The 24378-nt window shown below is 47.8% G+C and overlaps 3 protein-coding genes across 5 annotated transcripts in view; 2 read left to right on the forward strand and 1 right to left on the reverse strand.

Annotated features, from left to right (window-relative positions):
• Nucleotides 1-6585, forward strand: part of MARS1 (methionyl-tRNA synthetase 1) — a 30316-nt gene extending 23731 nt beyond the window's left edge. Inside the window, exons 18-22 of one of the 2 annotated variants that reach the window (XM_053370700.1) lie at nt 9-192; nt 1372-1443; nt 3346-3372; nt 4337-4402; nt 6254-6585. In XM_053370700.1, coding sequence (XP_053226675.1) covers nt 9-192; nt 1372-1443; nt 3346-3372; nt 4337-4402; nt 6254-6382 — 478 coding nt within the window. In that variant the 3' untranslated portion in view covers nt 6383-6585. The remainder of the gene's footprint in view (nt 1-8; nt 193-1371; nt 1444-3345; nt 3373-4336; nt 4403-6253) is intronic. The other variant, XM_053370708.1, reaches the window with a different exon arrangement.
• DDIT3 (DNA damage inducible transcript 3) lies at nt 6539-13880 on the reverse strand. 2 transcript variants are annotated; one of them, XM_053370729.1, is made up of 4 exons: nt 13729-13880; nt 11508-11555; nt 8285-8448; nt 6539-7476 (listed from the first exon to the last, which is right to left on the reverse strand). In XM_053370729.1, the coding sequence occupies exons 3-4, from the start codon at nt 8423-8425 to the stop codon at nt 7051-7053; spliced, it is 567 nt and encodes a 188-aa protein (XP_053226704.1). In that variant the 5' UTR covers nt 8426-8448; nt 11508-11555; nt 13729-13880; the 3' UTR covers nt 6539-7050. The 2 variants fall into 2 exon arrangements, with proteins under 2 accessions (XP_053226704.1, XP_053226695.1); XM_053370720.1 differs by having other exon boundaries at nt 6539-7479; nt 13729-13876.
• A 4322-nt stretch (nt 13881-18202) lies between these two features.
• MBD6 (methyl-CpG binding domain protein 6) overlaps nt 18203-24378 on the forward strand; it is a 28472-nt gene continuing 22296 nt past the window's right edge. The window contains exons 1-3 of the mRNA XM_053370744.1: nt 18203-18462; nt 23243-23392; nt 24217-24353. Coding sequence (XP_053226719.1) covers nt 24241-24353 — 113 coding nt within the window. The 5' untranslated portion in view covers nt 18203-18462; nt 23243-23392; nt 24217-24240. The remainder of the gene's footprint in view (nt 18463-23242; nt 23393-24216; nt 24354-24378) is intronic.

A 24378-nucleotide genomic window follows, 5' to 3' on the forward strand; every position in this document is an offset into this window, starting at 1 on the left:
CTTCCTAGGAAGCAAGCAAGCACAGTGATAGGGGTAGCCGTCAACATTGCATCCTTGCTATCTGTTATCCTGCAACCCTACATGCCCAGTGTGAGTGCTGCAATCCAAGAACAGCTGTGCATTCCTGCTGACTACAACGTGGTGACCAACGACTTTGTCTGCACCTTGCCTGCTGGGCATCAGATTGGCACGGTAAGTGCTGGGGAGAGGAGGCTATATAGCTTGTACCAGAACTGTGGCTAAAGTCTTTTCTAAGCTATGACCGAGGGTCAGCTATCTACAACGGTAGATAAGATGGTAAACCTGTTTCTTGGCTGTACCCCTTTAGGCTTGTATAACAGAATGCTCCTCCATTAAAAATAAGATATAATCACAGCACTTAAACAGCTAGCGTGTTTGGGAGAAAGATCACTGAGTTGGGAGCTAAAAGGAATACCACTCCGGTAATGGGCTTTGTGTGGGGCCGTCCTGGTATCTGGTCCAGAAGCTGCGGCTGGTGCAGAATGCAGCAGCCAGACTCCTCGTGTTAAGATGGTGCCCTGCTGTATGTTACCTCTCCCTTGGGAGGCTGTGGACTCTCCTTCCTTGGGAGAGTTTTAAGCAGAGGTTGGGTGGCCATCTGTCATGGCTGCTTTAGCTGAGATTCCTGCATATTTAAAAAGAGATGACAGTAAAACTAACCTACAAGCAGGGTAATTTCTTGAGCAACAGTTAACAGCAACAAAGGAATTGAAAGGAGAAAAATAGGGTTGGAAAATTAACAGATATCAGAAAAGTAAGGTACATCTAGAATGCCACGGAGCTTTGGGTTGGGAAGTCTGTAAAGAAACTTTGTATGATGGAAAGTGTATGATGTATAAATAGAAAAATGGAAAATATATCAATAAAAATTAAAAGAGGAAAGGAAAAAGTTATTGTTCCTCACTTGAGGTTTTTTGCAAGTTACATAATATAACACAAGTAGAAATCATTAAGAGTGCGGCTGTTTACTATGTGATAATTTTGTAAAATGGATTGTAATAGAAATGAATAAGAACCATCGGGACCAGCACATGGGAAACCTCTTAACGAAATTGCATTAATTTGGAATTAATTTGCGTAATGGGGTTAAAATTAGAAAATCAATAAAAATAATTGGCAAAAAAGAAACGAAACTGAAGTTCTGCTTTGTCATCCTCCTACTTACTTCTAACCGTTACTACTTACATAGTTACAAACTTTTCTCTGCAAACATAGGGACTAGATGCTGAGACGCGTTTCTTGGGATGCCCAGTACTCTCAAAGTAATCATATAGAATACACATGACATGTGCGCGGGACAAGTTCACAAAGGATTCTGTGGACCCACCTGTCTCCTTAATTTCCCACCAGGTGTCACCTCTATTCCAGAAGCTGGAGACAGAACAAATTGAAAACCTGCGGAAGCGCTTTGGTGGTGGCCAGGTAAGGAAAAGCAGCTGAGCCAATGGATGTAGAGCTCCTCTGGGAGAACCTCATGCAATGAGTGGGCAAAGTCTTTAGTGAAAAGACAAAGGGGGAGTTACAGGAGCTCAGAGAAAACTGAATGGGACTGTGGAGCCTCTGCTTTCGGGCTTGAGTGGGGGGAAAGGAACTGATTAAGAAGAGGGCACTTCGACATGCATTGCTCAAGAACTGCTAGGTGAGCTTGACTGCATTCCTCACAATGTTGCCACAGCACAAACATCTTTCCTGAGCTTGTAAACACTCCAGTTCCACCTACCTGATTCATGATGATGAACTGTTTTCAAAGCAACTGACAAATGCTGTCAGAAATTGTGCCAGATGCACTTCTCTGGAGAGTTCCGCATTCTTGGAGCCACCATGAAAAAGCCCCTCTTGTGATACCCCCATACTTTGCTGGGCCTCTGAGAGTAGCAGAATGGCCAGAGGATTAACCGGAAAGCTACCGAAGAAGCACATCCATTTTACAAGTTAGTAAAACTGCCACAACGGGTGGCGCTGTGGGTTAAACCGCAGAGCCTAGGGCTTGCCGATCAGAAGGTCGGCGGTTCGAATCCCCGTGACGGGATGAGCTCCCGTTGCTCGGTCCCAGCTCCTGCCAACCTAGCAGTTTGAAAGCACGCCAAAGTACAAATAGATAAACAGGTACCACTCCGGCAGGAAGGTAAACCGCGTTTCCGTGTGCTGCTCTGGTTCGCCAGAAGCAGCTTAGTCATGCTGGCCACATGACCCGGAAGCTGTATGCCGGCTCCCTCGGCCAATAAAGCAAGATGAGTGCCGCAACCGCAGAGTCGTCCGCGACTGGACCTAATGGTCAGGGGTCCCTTTACCCTTTCTTTAATGTATCCTGTACCCAGTAGCAGATGTGGGGGGAGGTGCTTACCTGACCTGGCAGTTGAGTCGTTGCTGCTTACTGGGAGGCAGGGAGGGTGGCATGATGCAAACACACTGGCAGGAGTACCAGATTAGCTCAGCTCATGCAGTTGCACCATGTCAACCTCTCTGCCACCTCACTCCTCCCAGTAAGCTGCAGCTACTTGCCTGCTGGGGGGCAGAAAAAGACTTCTGCACCCCTCTGTTCCAAACATTTCACAATTGCACTCTCTCAACACAGTAATTCCCAAACTGTGTATCAGAGTGGCAGAATGAGAAAACGGCTTGTGTGCCTCAGGAAATGAATTAATTTGCTAAAAAGGCTCCTGGGAGCCCAAAGCATTCCTCTACAGAGGAGGTTGCCCCCGGCATCTCTGCCTGACTTGCTTCTTCTGGCCACACCTCTTTCCGGTCAGCTTCTGCAAAAGGCAGGTCATTCTGCCCTGCAGGAGGCGCGGGATTGGATCATGTAGGTTTGTGGGATGCATGGGCAAAGCAGAGTTGTCTTACCTCAAGGAAACCTGCCTGTCATATCTCTGCATGAGTCAGCAACTTCTACAAAGAAATGGATTTTTGTGAGGGTGCCTCATTCTACCCTTTCACATTCTGAAGGTAAAGACTTGGGGAGACTCGTTCTGACATCTCCCGTTTCGTTCTGCCTAAGTGACTGTCTCAGGGGAAACCGTTCCAATGCTTCCCACCCTTTTCTGCCTCTCTCCCTTAGTATTTGCTTTGCACCTATGGCTTAGTTCCTAGGTAGCAGTCATCTACCCAGCATCCACAAAACGTGTCTGTTGGCTGGATGAAGTTGGATCCTGCATCCCTAGCACTGGCAAGCAGCTCTTCCCTCCCCCTTGGTGCTTTTATTTTTAGTGTGTATATAGAGCTCTAGGCTACTTGCAAAGTTCTTTCCTCTGCTGTGGCACCTAATTGCTTCTCTCTCTCTGCTCTTCATGGCTGTGGTATCGTATCCTTTTGTGCTTTTTCCAGTTTGAAGACCTCCCTCTGAATTTGAAGGTAAAACGTGTACTTCCTGCTCACCAGGAGTGGCTTTGAGGTTCAGGAAGGGCTCTCCATTGATCTAACATTTGCACGTGGCTGGGCTATCCTCCAGTCAGACAAGCAATAGACATTGTCAGAATTCAAGGACACATTTCAACCCGGGGAAAACCAGTGAGAAGGGTGGCAGGTGGAGAATTCTAGAGGGCCTGAGGCTCCCCACCACCTTGCCCTATGTGCCCTCCAGATGTTTTGGACTATAGCTCAGCACTAGCCATTGGCCGTGCTGACCAGGGCTGCTGGGAGTTGTAGTGTGAAACAACTGGAGGGTGTCAAGTTGGGGAAAGGCAGTTCTCCAACTTTTGTATATATAACCTTTGCTCTCCAGTACATCCTTCACTTTTCCCCACCATAAGGACAAGTTCAGTCAAATTACAAGGGACATATTGTTTTCCATCATTTGAGTTCCACTTCTGATTCAGATTTGACCCATCCACATGTGTGACAAGAGTGTAAATTTCCTCTGTTACTTAACCAAAGCGTTTAAGCCATCTGTATCTGGCTTGAGAGGCAAAATGCATGGCATTTATCAAAGCAGTCAGGGTTGGATTACATGATTTCCTATTTACTACCTCTAAGCCTGTTCATTGCTTATTTTCTGGGAACAGCTACCTAGAACAATGGGTATCCTTCATACCCTACTGGGCAAAGGGGCACTGGGAGAAGATTGAGGGCTTATCACCAGTGGTACCTTAATGAACATGCATGTATCCTGCATGTGTGTCTTCTCCTCCCCCCCCCCCCAAGCAAGAGCAGTGCAGTTCACCTTTGGTGACTCTTTGCCTGTCTGCCACTAATTGAGCTTCATCTGAGGGCTATACTAAAGCAGTTCTGCTTATCCTTGTCTCCTGGATGCCAAGCTGGTGAAGCCTGTTATACTGCCACTCATTTAGATTTATTTCTCTTCCCCCTCCCCTTCAAGCAAAAAGTTGTAAAAGGTGAGCAGGCAGTAGGAACAAAGGAGCTTCAGGAAGAAGTAGCGAAACAGGTAAGGTTGCACACTCTACTGTTTTTAGTTTTTAATGTTTTTGGTTTTTAATGAACCAATCAGCCCAACTGCACAGCTAGAACTACATGATTATCTCTTTAATGGCAAAGTAGTTGTGGCAGAAAGTGAGGAGGAATTAAAGAACCTTTTATTGAGGGTGAAAGAGGAGAGCGCAAAATATGGTCTGAAGCTCAACATCAAAAAAACGAAGATCATGGCCACTGGTCCCATCACCTCCTGGCAAATAGAAGGGGAAGAAATGGAGGCAGTGAGATTTTACTTTCTTGGGCTCCATGATCACTGCAGATGGTGACAGCAGCCACGAAATTAAGAGACGCCTGCTTCTTGGGAGGAAAGCAATGACCAACCTAGACAGTATCTTAAAAAGTAGAGACATCACCTTGCCAACAAAGGTCCGTATAGTTAAAGCTATGGTTTTCCCAGTAGTGATGTATGGAAGTGAGAGCTGGACCATAAAGAAGGCTGATCGCCGAAGAATTGATGATTTTGAATTATGGTGCTGGAGGAGACTCTTGAGAGTCCCACGGACTGCAAGAAGATCAAACCTCTCCATTCTGAAGGAAATCAGCCCAGAGTGCTCACTGGAAGGACAGATCGTGAAGCTGAGGCTCCAATACTTTGGCCACCTCATGAGAAGACTCGCTGGAAAAGACCCTGATGCTGGGAAAGATGGAGGGCACAAGGAGAAGGGGATGACAGAGGACGAGATGGTTGGACAGTGTTCTCGAAGCTACCAGCATGAGTTTGACCAAACTGCGGGAGGCAGTGGAAGACCGGAGTGCCTGGCGTGCTCTGGTCCATGGGGTCACGAAGAGTCGGACACGACTAAACGACTAAACAACAACAGTTGTGGCCAAGCAGTTGTAGCCTTGCAAAATAACTCAGCTTCTTTCCTACCCTGATGCCCTTTAGTTCCCATCAGCCCTACTTGGGCTAGCCAAAAGGTCAAGGATGATGGGCAATATAGTTCAAAACGTGGCGTGCACCAGGTTGGGGGAGGCTGCATTTTAAACATTAAAAAAACGGCTTGTGAACTATTTTTAAAATAGTTTCCTATCCCATGCAGTAATGAAAAGCACTGGCAACCAGCAAACACACATGGTTCACTAAGACATAGAAAAGTGATAAAATGGAGCAAGATTTGCTGACAGCTTTAGTCTGCGTTTACTGAGGCTTTATTCACAGCCTAATGTTGTTGTTGTTTAGTCGTGTCCAACTCTTCGTGACCCCATGGACCAGAGCACGCCAGGCACTTCTGTCTTCCACTGCCTCCCGCAGTTCACAGCCTAATAGCCTTGTAAAATAGAGGCAGTGAAAGGTGTGGCTTGGGACAGGTGGAGAGAGCTCTAAGGGTCACAAAGTCCTAGAGGGCCACATTTCCTTGAGGTTCCCTCCAGAAAGAGTGAAGTTCCACTTAGAAACGATGACTAGTATAAGCATCAAGCATGGGTTGCACTAGCTGAAAATCACTTTCTGCAAAGCAGTGCTGTTTAATTTGGTTTGTGTTTTCCTTAAGTATTACACGGGGGAAGGGGAGACACCATTTTGCACTAGGCCTGGAAACAGGAGTACTTGTATCATGAGGGCAGAGATGGCATAGAGGCCTGGCAAAAGCCACCTTTATAGAAAAGTTAAGGAGGCAGCATGCTTTACTTGTGATGAGGGATGCAGTAAGGCTGACAGAACAAAATGCACTCTACAGAGCAGCATGTTGGCTGCAGGTCCCAGCTACTGTAACTTGCAGTGTTTCAGGACTCTTGCCTTGCAGGCTTCAACCTGCTTCCTGTTTGTGCAAGAGTGCAATATTTTACCGCTCATTTCTCTCTCTAGGATAACTACGTGCAGCAGCTGAAGGCTCAGAATGCTGAGAAGAAGCAGGTTGATGCTGCAGTCTCAAAATTAGCAGAACTACAGAAGCAGCTCAACTTGGCTGAGGGAAAAGCGAAAAAGAGAAAGTGAATTGTCAGGCAGGCAGCATCTCTTGCCCAGACACTTGGCTCGCTGTATTTCAGCAATGGGAGAGTTTCTCACTTTCTCACAACATTAAATTATTTTGCTGTAGCCCCTTTTCCTATTTTGTAATCCCATTTATGAAAAATTCAGAATCCTTTGAAATGTTTTGATTATATGGTGAGAAATAAATATTTTATTGGTTAAATACATACTGTACCTATAAATGCAAAAGCTATTATTGGACTCATACATACATGCTTTTTGTCGCGCATTTTTCTTCACAAGTGAAGTGGTGGTGGTTATGTTAAGAACAAGCCTGGTTGGCAGAGGCAGTCTCATCCAGATGGCTTTCCTCTGGTATATATAGCCTGGCACAGTCTAGTTGCATGATCACCTTTTATATTTCAGTTCAACAAGGCAGGCTCACTAAACCAGAGTACAAATAAGCAATCTGAGTCCCCCATTAGGTAATGTTGCAGAGTTAGTCTATGGAACAGCCCCAGCCTACCAGGCGATGGTAATGTTTATTCTGTTGTATTGAAAAGTGCTTGACACTTTCTTTTTTAGCATGTTGTTTAAAGTCATAAATGCTAAAGCTGGGAGCAGTGAAGCATTGCTCTGTTTGGTCCATGGCAAGTGAGTCATCAGTGCAGGAAGGAAGTTCTCCAGATCCATTAAGTCTTGAGGCTCACCATACGCTGGATAAGTGCTGCTCTTGTTGCTTCCACCTCTGCAGTCAAGCGCTCTATTTCTTTCTGGAGGTGCTCATTGTGGGCCATCAGCTCGGCCACTCTGCGCTCATTCTCCTGCTCCCGCTCTCTGCCCCGCTGCCTCTTGCCTCCATGGGGCTGTCCACCATGCTTCCTCTTCCGGCTAGTAGACACCCCCTCATCATCATCTGTCCCAGTCTGCACTGGGGAACTGTGGCTGGAGTCTGACTCAGCAGGTCCCGCAGGCTCCTCAGCTAGCAGTTCCAGGAGTTGAGCTGTGAGATCAGGGTCCAGCTCACAGTTTCCAACTGCTTCACTTCCACTGGGCTCCAAGGGATTGGAAGCATCCAGGTTCCACAGCAGAGCAGTGCTGTCAACACCATCAAACTCCTTCTGTAGGAAAATGGAAAGATGGTGAGAGCTACTATTTGCCTTCATCTCCTAAAGCCAGCGTGATCCCTAGCCTACAAAGACCAGGGTTTCTGATCCATCTTCACTGGGGCAGCCTTGGACTTGTCGCTGCCTCACAAGGTTGTTAGGATTAAAAAGTGGGGAAAGTCCCCTGAGCTCCTTGCAAGAAAGCATGAGATACACACATTTATTTGCTTTGCTTTTGTGTACAGAAAGCAGTTTCTAAGCTATAATAGAAACTACAGTGCACACCTAAGAGCACAGAAAGAGGTATGTATTATCTAGGGAAGTTAGCCTATAGGCACCCCCCCAACCCCCTCCCCCCACTAATGGGCATGTGAAAGGTGAATGACACAACATAAAAGATAAGGCTTGACAGCCCATCTGTGTCATGTGGAGTAGTTGGTATTGGACACCCCCACCCCATCAATTCCAGAAATAATCTACCTCTTCTGCATGACAGGATTTGCTCCAATGTTTCTCTACCATCATTATGAATAGGCTATAATGAAAACTATATAGCATGTTAAGATTATCAAATTTCTGCATAGCGTAAGTGGTAAAACAGATCCTTGCCAGGTTCCCCAAATTTAAAGGTACCACACTAATTTTGTTTTTTCATGGGGTTTTTTTTAATGGTTTGGGAGGACAAGTGAAGCAAAGTGTGATACAGAGCCAATGGAAGAAGAATTAGAAAACTCTAAGGGGGAAATCTAGCCACCTCTGGGATGCTGTACACAAGAGACATACAAGATGCTAGGAAAGTTGCTTTCCTCCCTTTTCTCACCTGCTCCTGTCCCCCTACTGGGGGGCCTGTCCTGCTGGTTACATCCAAGGAGAGCACCTCCTGCAAGTCCTCATACCAGGCCTCCAGCTCCCACGGGGGCACTGGGGTGCCCACAGAGAAGGGCAGTGATTCTGCCATCATGGTTCAGGTACAGCCAACACTGTCTGAAAGAAAGGAGGATGGGGTGTGTGTCAAGAGACCTGGGCTAGCAATACAAATTCACAGGGAGGGTGGAGGGGTGTGCAGAGCCCCCATACCCCACTGAGTTGTTCTAGGTCAATAGGAAAACACAAGGAGCCCTGGATTTCATTACAAGGAGACCCCTATCCATTTGTTACCCAAAAAAGAAAAGAGCCCTGGAAACCTGTTTGTCATTGCTTTTTTATCCCACCATTCCTTGTAAGCCACCTTGAGCTCCCTTGAGGTTCTTCCCCTGCCTGCCATTTTATCCAGGGATACCTTTTATCCCTGTGAATTAAGTCAGGCTGAGAGTGACTGGCCCAAGTAAGCTTCATGGCTGAATGGGGATTTGAGCCAGGGTCTCCCTGCTCCTTGACAATGAATGCCAGATAAAAAAGGGGCTGTGCTATAGAAATGACTGGGTAGAGCATCTCCCCCATCCACTTTCTGCCGTTCAAACAGCACTAGCTTTCACATGGGAACAGGATGCAAGAGGTGTGCCTCATTCTACCGGAAAGACAGCCTCCTATTCTGCACTGACAAGGAGGATGGCTTGGTACCATTCTGTGGCCTAACCTCACTGGGAGAGCTCTTAGAAAAAAATCTAATGCAAGCACAGCACAATTAAAGGATTACAGGCCACCAAGAGTGCTGAGATGGATCATTACTACAAGATGGCTACTTTTGGTTCACACCTTTTAGTTATAGAGCTGAAAGACCACAAAAGGTGTCACCAATTTAGAAATGATGTTGCTATTAGCTGTTTGGAAACTATTTCATATTGAGTGTTGATTGGGAATTCTAAGAAACCAAAAAAATAGTGCAGTTTTGAAAGGTTGAGTCTCATTTTGATTCAAAATGGTGTCCAAATGTATTCAAACATAGAATACCTTTCTCCTTTATCTCTGGAACCACCATGCAGAAATTTGGTGATGATATCTCAGGTGGTGTTTAAATGCATCATAACCATAAAAACCACTTTCCAAAAATATAGATGGCTGAGCTTCCAGTGTCACTCCTGAGCCCATCTTAAAACACAACTTACTGACTTGACAAATAACTCCCTGAAGTACTCAAACCCATTCCAATTCAATAAATGTTGCTATTGGCTCAGTAATACTCCACTGTCTCTCAAAACAGACAGATGCCACCCAATAGTCTTGATATGCACATCAAGCCAATGAAGCTTGTAGCCTACAATTACGATGTGGCTACACTCCTATGGTGGGGAACCTGTAGTCCTCCATATGCAGCTCCCGTTGTCGTTGAACATCACTATGCTAGCTGTGGTTGATAGGAGCCCAATAACATCTGAACAGCCACAGGTTCCCCTTTTCTGCTATATGTACTTAAGAGGAAAACTCACTCAACAGTGGGACTTGCCTCTGAGCAAATATCACACTGTACAAGTGCACCATCTGTGGGTGTGTCCCTGAAGACTTCCACTGCCACATGTGCCTTACAGGGTTTTTGAAGTTACTTTCCTTATTCAAAGGATGTTTTTAAAACTAGTTTAGGAAATTGGTGTTTCTCTGCATGGCTGGCTACAGTGTGCACATCTCATATTCATGACCTTTCCTAGGGACATAAGGTATCCTGCCCAGGGAGACCAGCACAGATGTTAACATCTCAGTACCTTTCACACTGGAAATCTCTCATGCTGGAAATAAGAGCTGAGTCACTGTCACAAGACAGTCTGTGAGTGCCAAGCCAAGCATTCCTGCAACCTCAGATGTTAAGCATTTCCTTTCTTTGTGGCCTTGGGGCAGGCTGGAACATGACTTGAGTAGAAGTACCATTCTTCAGTTGCATTACTCTGACTTGGTGATTATAACACAGACTAGTCTAGAAGAAGGCAAGGGGGAACGTGGGTCTTCAGTTGCTGCTGAACTACAACTCCCGTCATACCTTACTATTGGCCATGCTGGCTGGGGCTGATGGCAGGTAAAGAGTCCATCATCACCTGGAGGTGAGGGGGCTAGAGGGCAAGGCATGGATAACCTGCTGAGCAATGGAAGTCATACAAATTCTTTTCTAGAAGCATGATACACAGTTGCTTATTTATTTGTTTTTTAAAAAAAGATGTTTGTGTCAGCTGCTTTTCTCCAGGAGATGTCCTGGAACACAGCAGAAAACAGAAATGGTTTCTCCCTTGCTCTGAGATATAATCATAGAATCACGAGATAACGCTGATTAGGGTTCTGTTTTACAGATTTGTCCCAGTGGAGGTAAAGCCTTCTTTTAAAGTAATACCTAAGAAGACATTGTAAGGAATACTGTCTGTTTTAAGATGCAGTCCAGACACAGGTTCCTGGGCTATGGCCTGAAGTACAGCAACTGAAACTAAACAAGGTGGAACCTAATTAATGCACAGATAGAATAATTCCCAGGACACAGCTAAATGCAACCTTGAGTTCCATCAAGGGAGGAAGCACCATGCAAATACAGGGTTGTATCCAAAATCATGTGAGCGGACTCCTGCTCACAGAACTTCATCTCCTTCAGCCACCCCCCTCTCAAAACAAAACAAAACATTGCTCTGGTTCCCCCCTAAATCTTAAACTAGGGTTTTATGGTTTCACTTATGGTAGACCTGGGATGGCCAGAGCTGCGTTCACATGAACAAAGGCCAGCCAACTCTCAATGTTCTGGCAATGGTTAAATAGGAACAAGTTACTTACTTGCACTGTTAGTTCCATGCACCCCATTCTCCCAATGCCCATTACATCCCACTGCATTTCTCTGCTTGGCTAAACAAGTACCTGTTTGCATCAATGAAGCTGCAGTCAGATACTGTGTCTGTCATAGAAACTGACAGGCTGTGACACAAACACAATGAATGTTAACTCCGGAGGTTCAGCCCTACTTGAGTTCAACAGTCCTTACATTCAAGCAAAACGACTGCAGCCCCTTCATCCAAAGTCCAACATGTGTTGTCTAAATACACGGACTGCCTGTAGGAGTGCCGTACACCTCACTCTATGAAGTCTAAGTGCCTTCCTTTTTTTTATTCATTGTAGAAATCAGAATAAATTATTCTTACCAGTTTTCAAGTGTGATGGTGTATTAGGATGCGATTTTTCATTCGAAGCTGTGGGAACAAGAGGTGAGACTTATTATTTTGACTACTGATGTCACCGCATAAAGATCTGATCTTGTTCCATTTCCACTGCAGAGGTAGCAGAGAAAAATATACCCAGGCAACACCTATCACTTTAAGCTATGCAGCAAGGTGGAATGGCGCTGTGGCACAGCCCTCTTTCAGATTGTTTCCATCAGTTCTTAAGATACTGTACTGTGCTTTGCTTCTAGTTTTTGAAGGGAGTGTCCATTGCTCTCACATGCTTGGAAACTATCTCCTTCCTCCTTCCAACCCCAGAGGCAACATAAATTGAAGAAGCAATGCACTGCATTGATCCCTTTCAATAAAGTAGTGTACCTAAGGGTCTCTGAAGTCTCGGTGCTCTGAAATAACAGAACCTGGCAGAATTAGAGACTGCCAAATGCAGATAACCCATGACTTTCCCCTTGTAATGGTTGTGTTATTGGCTGCAGCTGATACTGTGAAGTTCTATGCTCAGGCCCTTTTCGACAACAAAATTGAGGCTCATTTTAGATTTATCACTCCCTATGCATCCATTGTGCAGCTGGGAGAACTATGAGAGAGAAATGTATTATATTAGTATCCCACCCATCCAAAAACCTGGCACAGCATACAATTATTTCCATTGAGCTTTCTTTGCCCAATAGGTGAGGCTGAGCTAGTGACTGGCCAAAGGTCACCAAATGAACTTAACAGATGAGAAGAGGTTTTGACACAGGTCCAACTCTACCCACTGTATGGCACTGCTCAAGACCTTGGACGATCCAGGATATGGCCTCACAATTTTTTTAAACCTATGATTTGTATAGAGACTACCTCTTGACAAAATGCAAAGGTCCTGAAATTAAGCTGCCTGAAATATTGTTTTAAGAAAATTGTCAGAAGGCCACTTATCTCTCTGTGTACAGAGACTTTACCCCCTGTTTCTTCTGCAAGGGTCCTCTAGACAGATCAAAGGACACCATGCACTGCCCTGAGTTGAAGAGCAAGGCAGCAGCAACAGTGGCATGAACCCCACAGGAATGCAGCATGCACCAGGGATGCACCACAGGTTTTCATCAGCCCTGAGTGATGCAACAAACCAGAAGAGTTGGGGATCCAGGAACTGTTATGCAGCCTGTTAGGGGAGAAAAGGATCCCCAAGGAGCCATGCGAACAGGCATTTCAAGTCATCCGCGTGCCCCAGCAGGCAGCTTTGCAGTCTTTTACAGGGGCTACTACTGCTTGCATAAGTGAGAACTGGGGCATCCTGCTTCCCTCTCCTCTGAGGCACCCCTAAATTCTCACAGAAGGCAGATTTTGTTTTCTAAACCCACAGAGCTGCTCGCAGTGAAAAAGGCTGCGCTCCAACATCTCTTGGCAGAAACCAACAGTACATACAGCTGTCTGAAAGGATGTAGCCTCAAGAGCGGGCAGGGAGCCCATAATTCCAAGCTATTTTAGCACACAAAACCAGTAAGTGCTTCCCTCTCCATGTTGGAAGTGAAGCGAACTAGGAAAATTTAGGGGGTTTGTCCACCACCCAGTACAGCAGCTATCTTCCTTCCGTTAGCTGAGCAGATACAGTAACACTGAAATATATCAATGCCAGCAAAAGGCAATGAAAAAACAGGGTTCCCAGCACAATTTTTAAAATAAAAAAGCTGTGCCCACGTTCACTGAATTCATTGCTAAACTTGCAATTCCCTCAGTTGTATTTTTGCTTAATGGGTTTTTTTAATGGAGGCACCCTTCTTTACACATCAGCACCCCTAAGAACTACGAATAAAGCCTCTTACATCTTTATTTTTTCATTCTCGCCGTTAAAGTAAGCAGGCCCGTCCATCGAGCTTTTTGCTCTCTTTGTGTGGAGAGCGGGGTTGGGGGGAAAGCAAGGGCTTAATGGTCGAGTCGCTTTTAGGGGCACCCAGTTAAGAGCAGAGTGCCTCCTCCTACCTGCGTGTTGGGGGGACAGTGGGAGCCACGCTGCCGGGGGCTCAAACTCTGAATGAAGTCTGGGCGGGGGCTATTTCCCCCCTTTCTCTTCCCAGTTCTAGGAGCAACGCGGAGACCCCTCCTCAAAAAACCAAGCATATCTTTACTTGCGAAGCAGGGAGAAAGAAGGTAACCAAGTTCCTTCAGTGAGCGGCGCCGAAGATCCCCCTCCCCGCTCCCCTCGCACCTTCCTCCGCGGCCCCTTCTCTCCCGCGATCCGGTCCCCCAACTGCTGGCTTCGGCTCATCCTCCCCTCGCGGCTCATTCTCTTCCTCGCTGCGCGGCTGCCGGCTTCCAACTGCCAAGCGCGTCCTCGGCTCAGGCTGGTCCTTCGAGCGCGGCCCCGCCCACCGCCCCCGCATGACGCAACCCTTGCGCCACCCGCGGCCAATCGGCGGCGCCGGGCCCTGCCTCGGGCGGAGCGCGCCCGCCCAACCGCCGCCGCCCTTCCGCCGCGCCCCGCCTCCCCAAGGGCGGGTGGAGACTGCCGCGTCGCCCCCGGAAGTGACTCCTCCCCTCTCCCTCCCTCCGTCAGGGTCACGAGTCTGAAGGAGGTGAGTCATGCGGGGAGGGTGATGCAACGTCCTGGTAACCGGCGGACGAGGCCGAGGCCCGAGCCGCGACCTTGGGCCTCTCAGGGCTCCTCTCACACCGGGCGCGCCGGGCTCCCTCGCCCCGCCCGGCCACCCGCCAACTGCCAGAGCGCCCTCAGAAGGGACTAGGCCCAGCTGCCTCGAGGAGGCCGGGCGGGGGGAGGGGAGGGCCGCTGGGAAAGCCTCGTGACGTCACGCCCCGCCCGCCGCTCCGTTAAAGGGCCAGGCCTCCCCGGGGAAGGAGCGGAAGCGGCGCCTGCGGGCCGCGCACTGGCCCGGCTGCGGCCTTCCAGGCGGAGCGAGTGACGAGCGACAGCGGCAACAACGACAAAGCGCTTAGCAAAATAATTCGCTGCTCGACCAGAGAAACCTTAAAGTCTGTTCGCCGTGTCAGCTTTATGTAATAAATGCATGTGAATAAAACAAGGGTTCTGGAATGGGGGAAAACCACATTTCTTTGTTTTTAAGGTGGTCACAGCAGGCGGCCATCTCAATGGGCATCTCCCTCCTGTGTGAGAAAGGAGGAGGAATACCTTTTAAGGAGCTGAATTCCGCCCGTGTACTTGTAGTTCTATTAAAAATAATAATTAACAATTAAAAAATATATATTACATGCAAAGATCTCAGGGCGGTTCATGGTATAAAATACAGAATAAAACCACAAAGTGCATAATAAGAACCCCTACACACATTTAAAAGGATATAGGAACGTTTTTGCCTGTGGACTAACTTTTTATTGTTCATAAGTGTTTTTTTAAAAGAAATTAATCTAGTTAAATAATGCAGTGTTGCATTCCTAAAAAATACAATTTCTAAACATGCCTCCAGGAGGAGGAATCTCATAAGACGAAAAGAGAGGAGGTAGCGAAGTGCAGCCCAGTTCTAACAGTTTGATTTGCTTCCATGTAATGTGTCTTAAGATTTCAAATGACAAATTGTCAGACTTCTTATGAGCATGTGCACACCACATTAAGATTATCCCACCCTGGTTACAGAGGTGGTGATGGTCTGGAAAGAGAAACATAAAACAGGAACATTTAGCAACTGCCTCACTTCTCCCCCCACAAAATGGGTTCAGGTTAAAGAGTTCCTCCATAATTGGTCCTGGTGTGACAGTTAAGGCTACTTAACATAAGTAGCTGTCAGACTTGCTATTTTAGGTCATACAATAAAGTCCATTCAGTATCCACGCTTACTATTTTACTTAAAAATTGCCTAAAACAATATACCAGATGCCAGTCCTAAATCTTTAATAAGGGTTTCATCAAAATGAATGTAATTTTCAAGCAAAACACCAAAATGGGAGTGCTACTTGGATTTGTTAAACAGGGCTGAACATTTAAATAAGAGGAGTTAGAATTGCTTTTGAAGGTCACCTTCCGTAGACATGCAATGTTGATATTGTTGATCTCCCAGTTGTATTTCATTCAGTTCCTGAGCTTTCATGACCAGTTACTGCTGTTGTCAGATGTTCTGTCTTCAGTGAATCCTTTGTTCATCTACTTGTCTGCCACGGAACACTTCTCTGTCTTCCCTGAAACTCGTGCATGTTGTGGAAGATTCTGGGGCCACTCTAGTCTGCATACTCTGTGTGAGCTTGGTGAGCTAGGCCCATGCTAACTAAGAGTACACTGTCAAACATGCCTAATGCAACTTTGCAGAGGACGATTGGTTGTGGGTAAACGGGCAGGCAAAACTGACTTGGAAGTAGCCTCACCTTCCATTACCGATCTCACTGAGGACTCCACATAAGCTACACAAACAGTGCTCTGCTGAACATAATTTGACAACCCCTGCTCTGTGTCATTTAAAACCTACACAGATTTAAACCAAAGAGTCAAATTCAAATCCAGATTCAAATACTGGAGGTATCTGTGCCAAACTGGGCCTTTGACCTGCGTGAAATAAAGCCTAGTTTTCCCCCTGGCTAATGGTTTAATAACAAAGCATCCTTTAGTCTACTATAGTCTACTAGTAATTGCCCCCACCTTTTCCATCTCCATTGTTCTGCTTGGATTCCATTGGGAGCAGGTCCATTGAAATGAGATGCACCAATTTGTGACTTCATTATGGCAGATCTCTGGGTCACTCAGACTAGCTGTGTCTGCTGTAGTGAACCATCCATAGACTTGACTCAAATAAGCCTTTTGAACGTGGGAGTTGCATGGGAGTCCTTCATGCGAAGTAGATTCCTCCAACTCCAACATGAGACTTATTCTGATTAGGATCACACTGGGAGTTTGTGGCAGGATGAGGACTGGACATAGGTGATTTATTGGGCCTCATTAAAGTGATTTCCTGCTATACCACCAAACATGACTCAGATGTTGCCAGCTGGGGCCCCCTGAACCATAACTGCAGGTTTCTCTCCATTTACTATGCCAGCTGTTCTCATATGACTCCCTGCTTATCCCATAAATTGTGTGCCCTGCAAGTGTCCCAAATCCCAGTGTCCACTTCCCGCACCCTTTCAGTCCCTGACTAATGTTCTGCTATGTCTTTCATAAGCTGCATGTGTAATACTTAGATTTCCTTTTCAGTACTTTAATATTTAATACCCAACAGGGTCATGTGTGTACCAACCTGTACCAGCCTTTCATACCCCTGCCCATGTAAACCGGGTCTTAGACTGCCAGCTTGTTCCTTACTTTTCTAAGGTAATCATACCATGTTTATAGTCATAAGCACTACCACACACAAGGATCACTGACACAAGGAGTGGCAAGGACCATCACCCCTGACCAGTAGCCTCATTGGCTAGAGTTCAACAACATCTAAGGGTCACAATTTCCCCACCCCTGGTTTAGCACAACCTTCCCCAATCAGGTGCCTTCTGGATTTTTTTTTATTACAACTCAAACCATTGGTCAGGATGAAGGGATCTGTAGACAAAAACAGCTGGTGAAGCTTGCTGTAAAGTGTAACTAATCATAGTGGACTGGTCTATGAACTGTTACTAGTCACAACAGCTAAATGGAGCTTGCCACATTGATAGGCAGGGCACCTCCAAATGCTGATGCTGGGGCCAAGCAGCTGAGGAGAGCTGGGACCTGTTTGTGAGTTTCACAGAAACCGATGGACCTATGCTTTGACCCAGCAAGGCAATTCTGATGTTTCTTAACATGAACTGTGAGTTCAGCTTTCTGTTGGCAACAGTGTTCAAGTAAGTGGACAGTCTGTGTATGGAGGCAACATTCTCTCCTCCCACCACATAGTTGCATAGTTCAATCGAGTACACTTAATATCCCAAGACTTAGGTATTAAATCCTCCCTTCAAAGTTGCTGCCACTTCTTGCATTGTGATATGGACAAACTTGGTTCTCTGGTCTCTCACGGGCAATCCTTGACCTGCTGTGTCTTCACAGTATAGATCGTAGGTGTAACTTGAAAGCACAGTCTCATTGTAATGCTCTGCACAACTCTGTACGAAGTCAACACTTTGTCAACACTTTGTTGACTTCTTATCCGAGTGTGCGTGTGTCGCAGAGAAGAATAGGGGTGTGGGTGTGAAACAGTAATTGAATCAAAGTTTGCATACTTGGAAGGGATCCAGAGGGTCATCTAGTCCAACCCCCTGCAATGCAGGCATCTCAACACACGGTCCCCTATCCAATTAGAAACCATACCGGACTCTGCTTAGCAGTTTTTTAACTGCTGCACCACTAGTCCTACTGGAACAGTGCGCCCCTTTCTCGGTGCAATGCCGGGGCGGGGAGACGAGGAAATACGCGACCCCGAGGTTTCTACTCTGAACAAAAACCCACACGCCCCACTTTGTAGCCGCTCTGTGGCTCAGCCGGGGCGCCACGGAGGGCAGCTTGACTTCCAGCGCTCCTTAGGAGAAGAGAGGGACGGCGCGGTATTAAAACAAGACGCCACAGGGATCCTGCAGCGCCGCTCCTGCTTCCGCGCCGGGACTTCGACTCAGCCCCCGAACCCCGGGCCGCGTTTTACCCCGAGCCCCGTGCGCCAAGCGCAGCTCGTGCGCCCTGAGCGCGCAGCGGAGGAAGACGGGAGCGGAATTCCCAGGGCTGCTCCCCACCCCCACCCCGGCCCCCAGTGCGCATGCCAGGGAGGAAGCTCCTTGCTCAACCCCCTCCTCTTCCTGGCACCGAGTCCGGGGGGAGGGAGCGAGCGAGACAGGCGCTGGGGGTGGGTGGGGGCGGAGAGCACCCGCGAGCCCCTGCAGCCTGACCCCCCACCCACCCAGCACCCGCCGCGGCGGGGGGCGCGCCCGGAGCCCCGGGAGGGCGGGGGACAAGTTGGAGCCTGCAGCGGCGGCGGCAGCAGGAGCAGCAGCAGCTGGGGAAGGGGCATCATGAACCGAGGTAAGTGCCAAGGGGGCCCCGGGCACTCTCGGCAGCAGGCGCGCCGGGTGGTGCACTTGGCACGGGCACGGGGACCGCCAGCGCCCGGAGGCGAGCCCGTGGCCCACCCTCGCCCACCCCGCCAGCTCCTCTTGACAGTTCAAACTTCTGCCGGAGTTAGGGAAGCTTCGCCTTCCGAGCGGGGCGGTGGGGGCAGAGAAAAGGCGACTTGGCGGCCGCCTCTCGGAGGGCAGCTCTCCCTGCAGCGAAGGGGGCGAAGCCGGGAATGAAACCTCGGGCGGCGATTCCAGCAGGCACCTTCCCACCCACCCAAAATCCGGATGCACGCACGAACTGCTAAGGTCGGAAAGGGGTTGGCTGCCCTCTGCCTCCCAGGAGGTGGAGGCGGTGTCCAGGCCTCACTCTGCCCAATTCAGCTGCTGCTGCTGCTGTGGTGGAGGAAAGAGTAGGGCCAACACCATTAGAAACACCGCCCCTACTTTTGATTCCCCCCTCCCCACTTTTCAGACACCCAACAGCAGGTGGCAAGTTCTTTTGGATAGGAAGGATGACCAACCACAACTATAATTTCCTACAAAAGGGCTCCCACAGCGACAGGAACTGGGTCTCTGCACGTTTCCCATTCTTGTGTTGATAAATTTCAGGTCTTGTTGAATGGGGGTGTGGTGGTAAGGAGAGAGCTTCTCCTCCAATCCGAATCTGCCCCTACTCATACGCGCACACAGTCTCTGAGCTGAGTAGAAGTGGGATCTCAGAGGTATTAAGTGCACAAAAAGGGGACTGCTCAGGAGACTGCAGCTTCCTGAATAATTCAGACTGAAATAAGAGGTGAATATGTTTTCTTGTGGTCACTGTGGCAAGTCCCAGGCAGAGTAGGACGTGGGACCCCTCCAAGTCTAGGGTCTTTCCCTCCAAATGACACAACTGCCCTTGGCTGCTCACAGTTCAAGGTGGACTGCTGCCAATATTTTTACAAGTTCTGTCATGTTGTTGTCCTGCTTGTTCTTCATCTAACTGGGAAACTTCTGGGTACCCAGAGCATGTAAAATGTCCAAATGGGACATTTGGATAGCAGTTGGTTCCTGCTGAAGGGGACTGGCTTGCATGGATCCAGGCAGTGGCAATTAATAGCAAAGGCTTATTGTCTCTAGTTTATGCTGCTTCATTCCTCAAGGTATCTCAGGGCTTTAGGTTTGAAGTGTATGCCACAAAAGAGCTGTGTTTGAGTCTTCTCTGTTTCTGGTCTGTGTCGTGGTTTGGGGCAAATTCTAGATGTGCATTTGTTGAAAATGGTAAAAACAGAATATCCAACACCTTGCAGAATATAATCAGACCTGGCCTTGTGTTTCAATAATCAGAATACCAGCGATACAATACATGAGAGGCCTACCCTTTTCTCCACATGCCATTGAACTGGAAATACATGCCATTTTAGAAGAGCCAGATCACATAGCTAGACAATGAAGCATATCAAACAGCCAGGGTTACCCTGTGCCAGTAGCATAATATTCACTTTCCCATTCTCTCGCCACAGGTCAGAATAGGCTTCTGCTGTGAGGCCCTTACATGATTTTTATACATTCCACCTCTGGATCCCCAAGGAGCAGAACCAAGAGAGGCTAAGCATTTTCCAGTGCACTGTCATTTGAGGATCTGGCTGTTTCTTCCCAACAGTTCCTCCCACAGCGAGATTTCCTGGGTGCAGAATGCAGGTTTCCCTCTATGCTGCACCTAGTCTCAACGGCGGCTACAAATAATGTTGGCATCTGTCCGTCACAAAAGACAAATCCTGCTTAATTAAAGAAGGAGGGTGTTTTGCTATCATTCCAGTTTCCCCTCTTTGGTGTTTTTGAGATAAAAGTTCACTCCCTGCTTTCTCAGAAGTTGCAAGGTAAATACCATACAACTCTCTGAAAGGGAGAAATGTTTCACCTCTCCTACGGTTTCAACTTCCTAGGATGATTCCTCAGTTGGGCAGGCTAGCATTCTACCTTCTCCCCTCCACTAGCCTTCCCATAACTAGTTGGCTTGAGGCAGGAGGCTTAATTTTTATAGTGGCTTAACCCCACCCACATCTGGCTCTACCAATGAGTGGCAGGAGATGGAGCCAGTTGTTGGCATGCTACTGCCTCTATTATTAACCCTTTCTGGTATGTTTTTCCTGGATTTCTGAGTTTGACATGTTCAGATGGAGCTGTTCGAGGTGACTATGGTTGTCAGCTTTTAAACTGATCCATGGTTGCTCTGCTCTTTCTTCTGATTTCTGCATATCAAGCAGCTTTTAAAGGCACTAAAACAGGCAATGCTGTTGTTGGTTTTCCTGTTGGCAACCCTAATGTTGATTTCTATTTGCCATTAGGGTTTTAAGACTGCTCTGAGGTGGTATTTGACCTGTTGTACAGCCTACTCTCTAATCCAGAGCTGTCTTAATGGGCTTAGATTTCCCAGTTTCAAAATAACAATTTTCCTGACTGTCTGGGGTGTGTAAGAATTGCCTCTAGGGAACCAGTCAGAGAAGCTTTATGAAAGCAGGTGAAGATGGTCTGTAAACTGTAGTACAAGTTTGTGTGAGCAGATGGGCTAGTAACCTGCAGGCATTTTGTGGGGCACTAACTGTTTTGAACTGACTTGTAAGGCTGCTGTCCTCTTACGCTCTCTGACCTTTTGTACCTGAACACCAGCTGTATGACATCTGCGCATCTCTGCAGAAAAACTTGTCCCATTGTGGACTTTAGCACCCATTCAGGTAGCCACTCTTTTCCTTTACTGAGAGTTGAAAATCAACAGCTGAAGCTTCTTGGTGTGAGGCTGCAGTATGGGCTAAAGCTTCACCTGAAGGTGCGTCTCCACCCCCATCGTTCTGCCTGGACACTGAGGTCCAGCTCCGAGGGCCTTCTGGCGGTTCCCGCGCTGCAAGAAGCCAAGTTACAGGGAACCAAGCAGAGGGCCTTCTCGGTGGTGGCACCCGCCCTGTGGAATGCCCTCCCACCAGATGTCAAAGAGAAAAACAACTACCAGACTTTTAGAAGACATCTGAAGGCAGCCGTGTTTAGGGAAGCTTTTAATGTTTGATGGACTATTGTATTTTAATACTTTGTTGGAAGCCGCCCAGAGTGGCTGGGGAAACCCCGCCAGATGGGCGGGGTATAAATAATAGATTATTATTATTATTATTATTATTATTCACCTGGTAATTTTCTGCTACATTGCAGAATATCCTGCAGCACAGCAGGGATAAAAACATAGGATCAGCTCTGTTGGTATTCAGAGGCAATCTGCCTCTGATGGTGGAGCAAGAACCTAGCTAGCATGGCTAATAGCCGGTGATAGTATCTTCCATGATTTTGTTTGCTCCTCTTTTAAAAGCCCTCCAATTTGATGGCCATCACAACACCTTTTCAGTCCCACAAGGTGGGACTAAGTCTATAGCTTAACTCTGTGCACAATTTGACTGAGCACGGGGAACCTCCAACCTGGAGACCAAATAAGACACTCCTGGTCCTCAGGGCTCTCCCAAGCCATGCCCCTCACCAGTGTAGCTCCATGCCCCCCTTGAGTACTTTCGCCAGGCTGGAAGGTATCTTAGCCGTGATAATGCTTGCCTGGATGGAAGAGGGAGAGATGCCTCTGTGGATGTGCTACAGCAGGGATGGGGAACCTGCCGCCCTCAAGATGATGCTGTACCCCAACCATTGTATATATCCATGACCATTGGCCATGTTGGGTGGGGCTGATGGGAGTTGAAGTCCAGCAACATCTAGAGAACCACAGCATCCCTATCCCTGGTGCATAGAAAACTTTGGGGTTTGTCTGGAATGTCGTTTGCTGCACAAAAGTAAGAATTGCATTGATTGCTCTGCCCATGTTTGCTTCTGGCTCCACTCACTTTTTGCCTCTGCCCCCACCTGCCACTGACAAGCAGCCCCTGGAAGGTTGCTCATGAAGGAATGTGGCTCACCAATGTAGTAAAGGTAGTCTTCCAGATCAGTAGGCACGACTCCTGCCTTTTAGTTACCCCCTCTCTGGAAATGTTGACCTGGTGCCATAGAATAAGGTGGGGGAAGCTCTGAGGTGGCAGGTGACATTTATGAATGCTCCCCTCCATAAACAGCTCCCTGCAAGCAGAAAGCTAGCACGGCAGCTGGGCTAAATGTACCAACTTTTAACTTGCAAAGACATGTTTATATTGGGGAACATTATTATCTCATTCTGCTGAATGTGTAGACCAAGGCTTTTGCCTGGAGAGAGGAATGGATGTCAGCTGGACAAAGATGGATCTCCACATGGATTCTCCAGGGTTTCACATGGCTTCGCTTCCCTTTATACCCTTTCAACCAGTCTCTTGTACTTGCAGTCAGAGTGGGAAGAGGGTGTCCGCATTCTCCCATTCTTTACAAGGTGGGTGAAGTTGAAATCCTAATCCACCGTAGCAACTGGGATTTCAAAACCAGGGGTGGGTGGGCTGTTGTTGTCTTAACTCCAGGATGATTAGCAATGAGTTGACCAGGATGTGATCGGGTGTGTTATGTTTTACAGGTGAAGTCTTTGCTTGACTACCTTCTGCAGCACAAAATAATTAAGTGTGCCTCAACTCTGAGCTTAATGGGGGGTTTTGCTGACCTGACAAGGGCCCTAGTGAAATAGGCAGGTCTTGAGCATTGTCTTTGTCTTTAGCAAATACCTTTGGCCCACACGATCCCTGCCATGGGGAAGGCTGTGGGGAATCTCCTCTCTCTCTCCCCCTTAGTGATGGCATAACAATGTCTTCCTTCCATTCCAGGTGTAGGCTAGCGTGGCCACAGAGTGGGTGTGAGCTTGCTGCACTGGACGCCACCCCGACCCCAGAAGAGAGACTGCTGGGCTATGAGTGCCTGAAGGGATCGTGCCCACTCTTAACGCCGCCTGCCGTGAGGTTTGCAGCCATGAGCAGGTAGGAGCCATCGGCAGAGCAGATCTGGGATTAAAGGATCAGCCAGCTGTTTGCCGTTTCACGGCTCCCTCCTGGTGGAGTTTAGTAGGTCAGAGCTGCCCAGGGAGTGTTGGGAGGGGGCAGAGGAAACAGACAGACAGTGGGGGCTTGGGGAATGCAGCGCCTGACTCCCCGATTCACCTCAGACACCCTGCTGTCACCTCCTTTCCTCATTCTAAAGGCTGATCTCTGTGTTGAAAAGAAGCATGTAGCAGAGTCCCTGTGGGACTGTATCACTTCAGATGGCAAGTGGTAGTAGGGGAAGTCGAGGGTTTCTTAATGCTCCCCTGTGCTTAAAAATGAAGCAAAAAATGCCCTCCAAACCCTCTGTACAATGATTCCTCCACATGCAAACTGTAGTGGTACAGCCCTGCAAGCACTCTGCTGTGTGATTCTGCTGATGGCGTAGCTTGGTTCTTTTCTAGAGCTTTTCAAGCTAGCAAAGAATCAATGTTTATCTGTTTTCGTTTTTCCAAAATGTCCACCAGGGAGGTAGGGGTGTGTGTGTATGTCGGGGGGCTTGGAGGTGATTACACAAAACCTATGCCACATTTTCTAGGGTGGCTGACAGCTAAAGTCCCTAGATCAAAGTAAGCTCCATTCTATTAGGTCTTGCCATTTGTGGCCTGTGCAACTAGGCTGCACCATTCCCAGCTTAGAGTTGGCCTGAGAAGTTTGCAACTGGCTTACATGCCCTCCCTCCCTCCCTCCCTCCTTCCTTCCCCACCCCTCTCCAGGCAAGGTGGTTGTGCCTGCCATCTTGGTGACCCTCTGGGTTTTTTCAGGTGCCCAAGTGCTGAGGGAGCACAATGAATGGCGGCGATGATTGCTCTGTTGTGGATCGAGGTGGGCGCCTGGCAGTCACACCTGTGCCCGTGGGCTGGCAGCGCATGGTGGAAGAGGGTGGAGTGCGCTATATCAGGTAAGCCTGGCATTATATCTGGTGA

Source organism: Podarcis raffonei, chromosome 2 (assembly GCF_027172205.1).
Source record: "Podarcis raffonei isolate rPodRaf1 chromosome 2, rPodRaf1.pri, whole genome shotgun sequence".
NCBI lineage: Eukaryota > Metazoa > Chordata > Lepidosauria > Squamata > Lacertidae > Podarcis > Podarcis raffonei.

Coding starts and splice junctions, on each gene's coding strand:
- DDIT3 (XM_053370720.1), bottom strand. CDS start 8,425: ATGATGGCAGAATCACTGCCCTTCTCTGTGGGCACCCCAGTGCCCCCG. Junction 7,480..8,284: donor CAGTAGGGGGACAGGAGCAG/GTGAGAAAAGGG, acceptor ATTTTCCTACAG/AAGGAGTTTGATGGTGTTGA.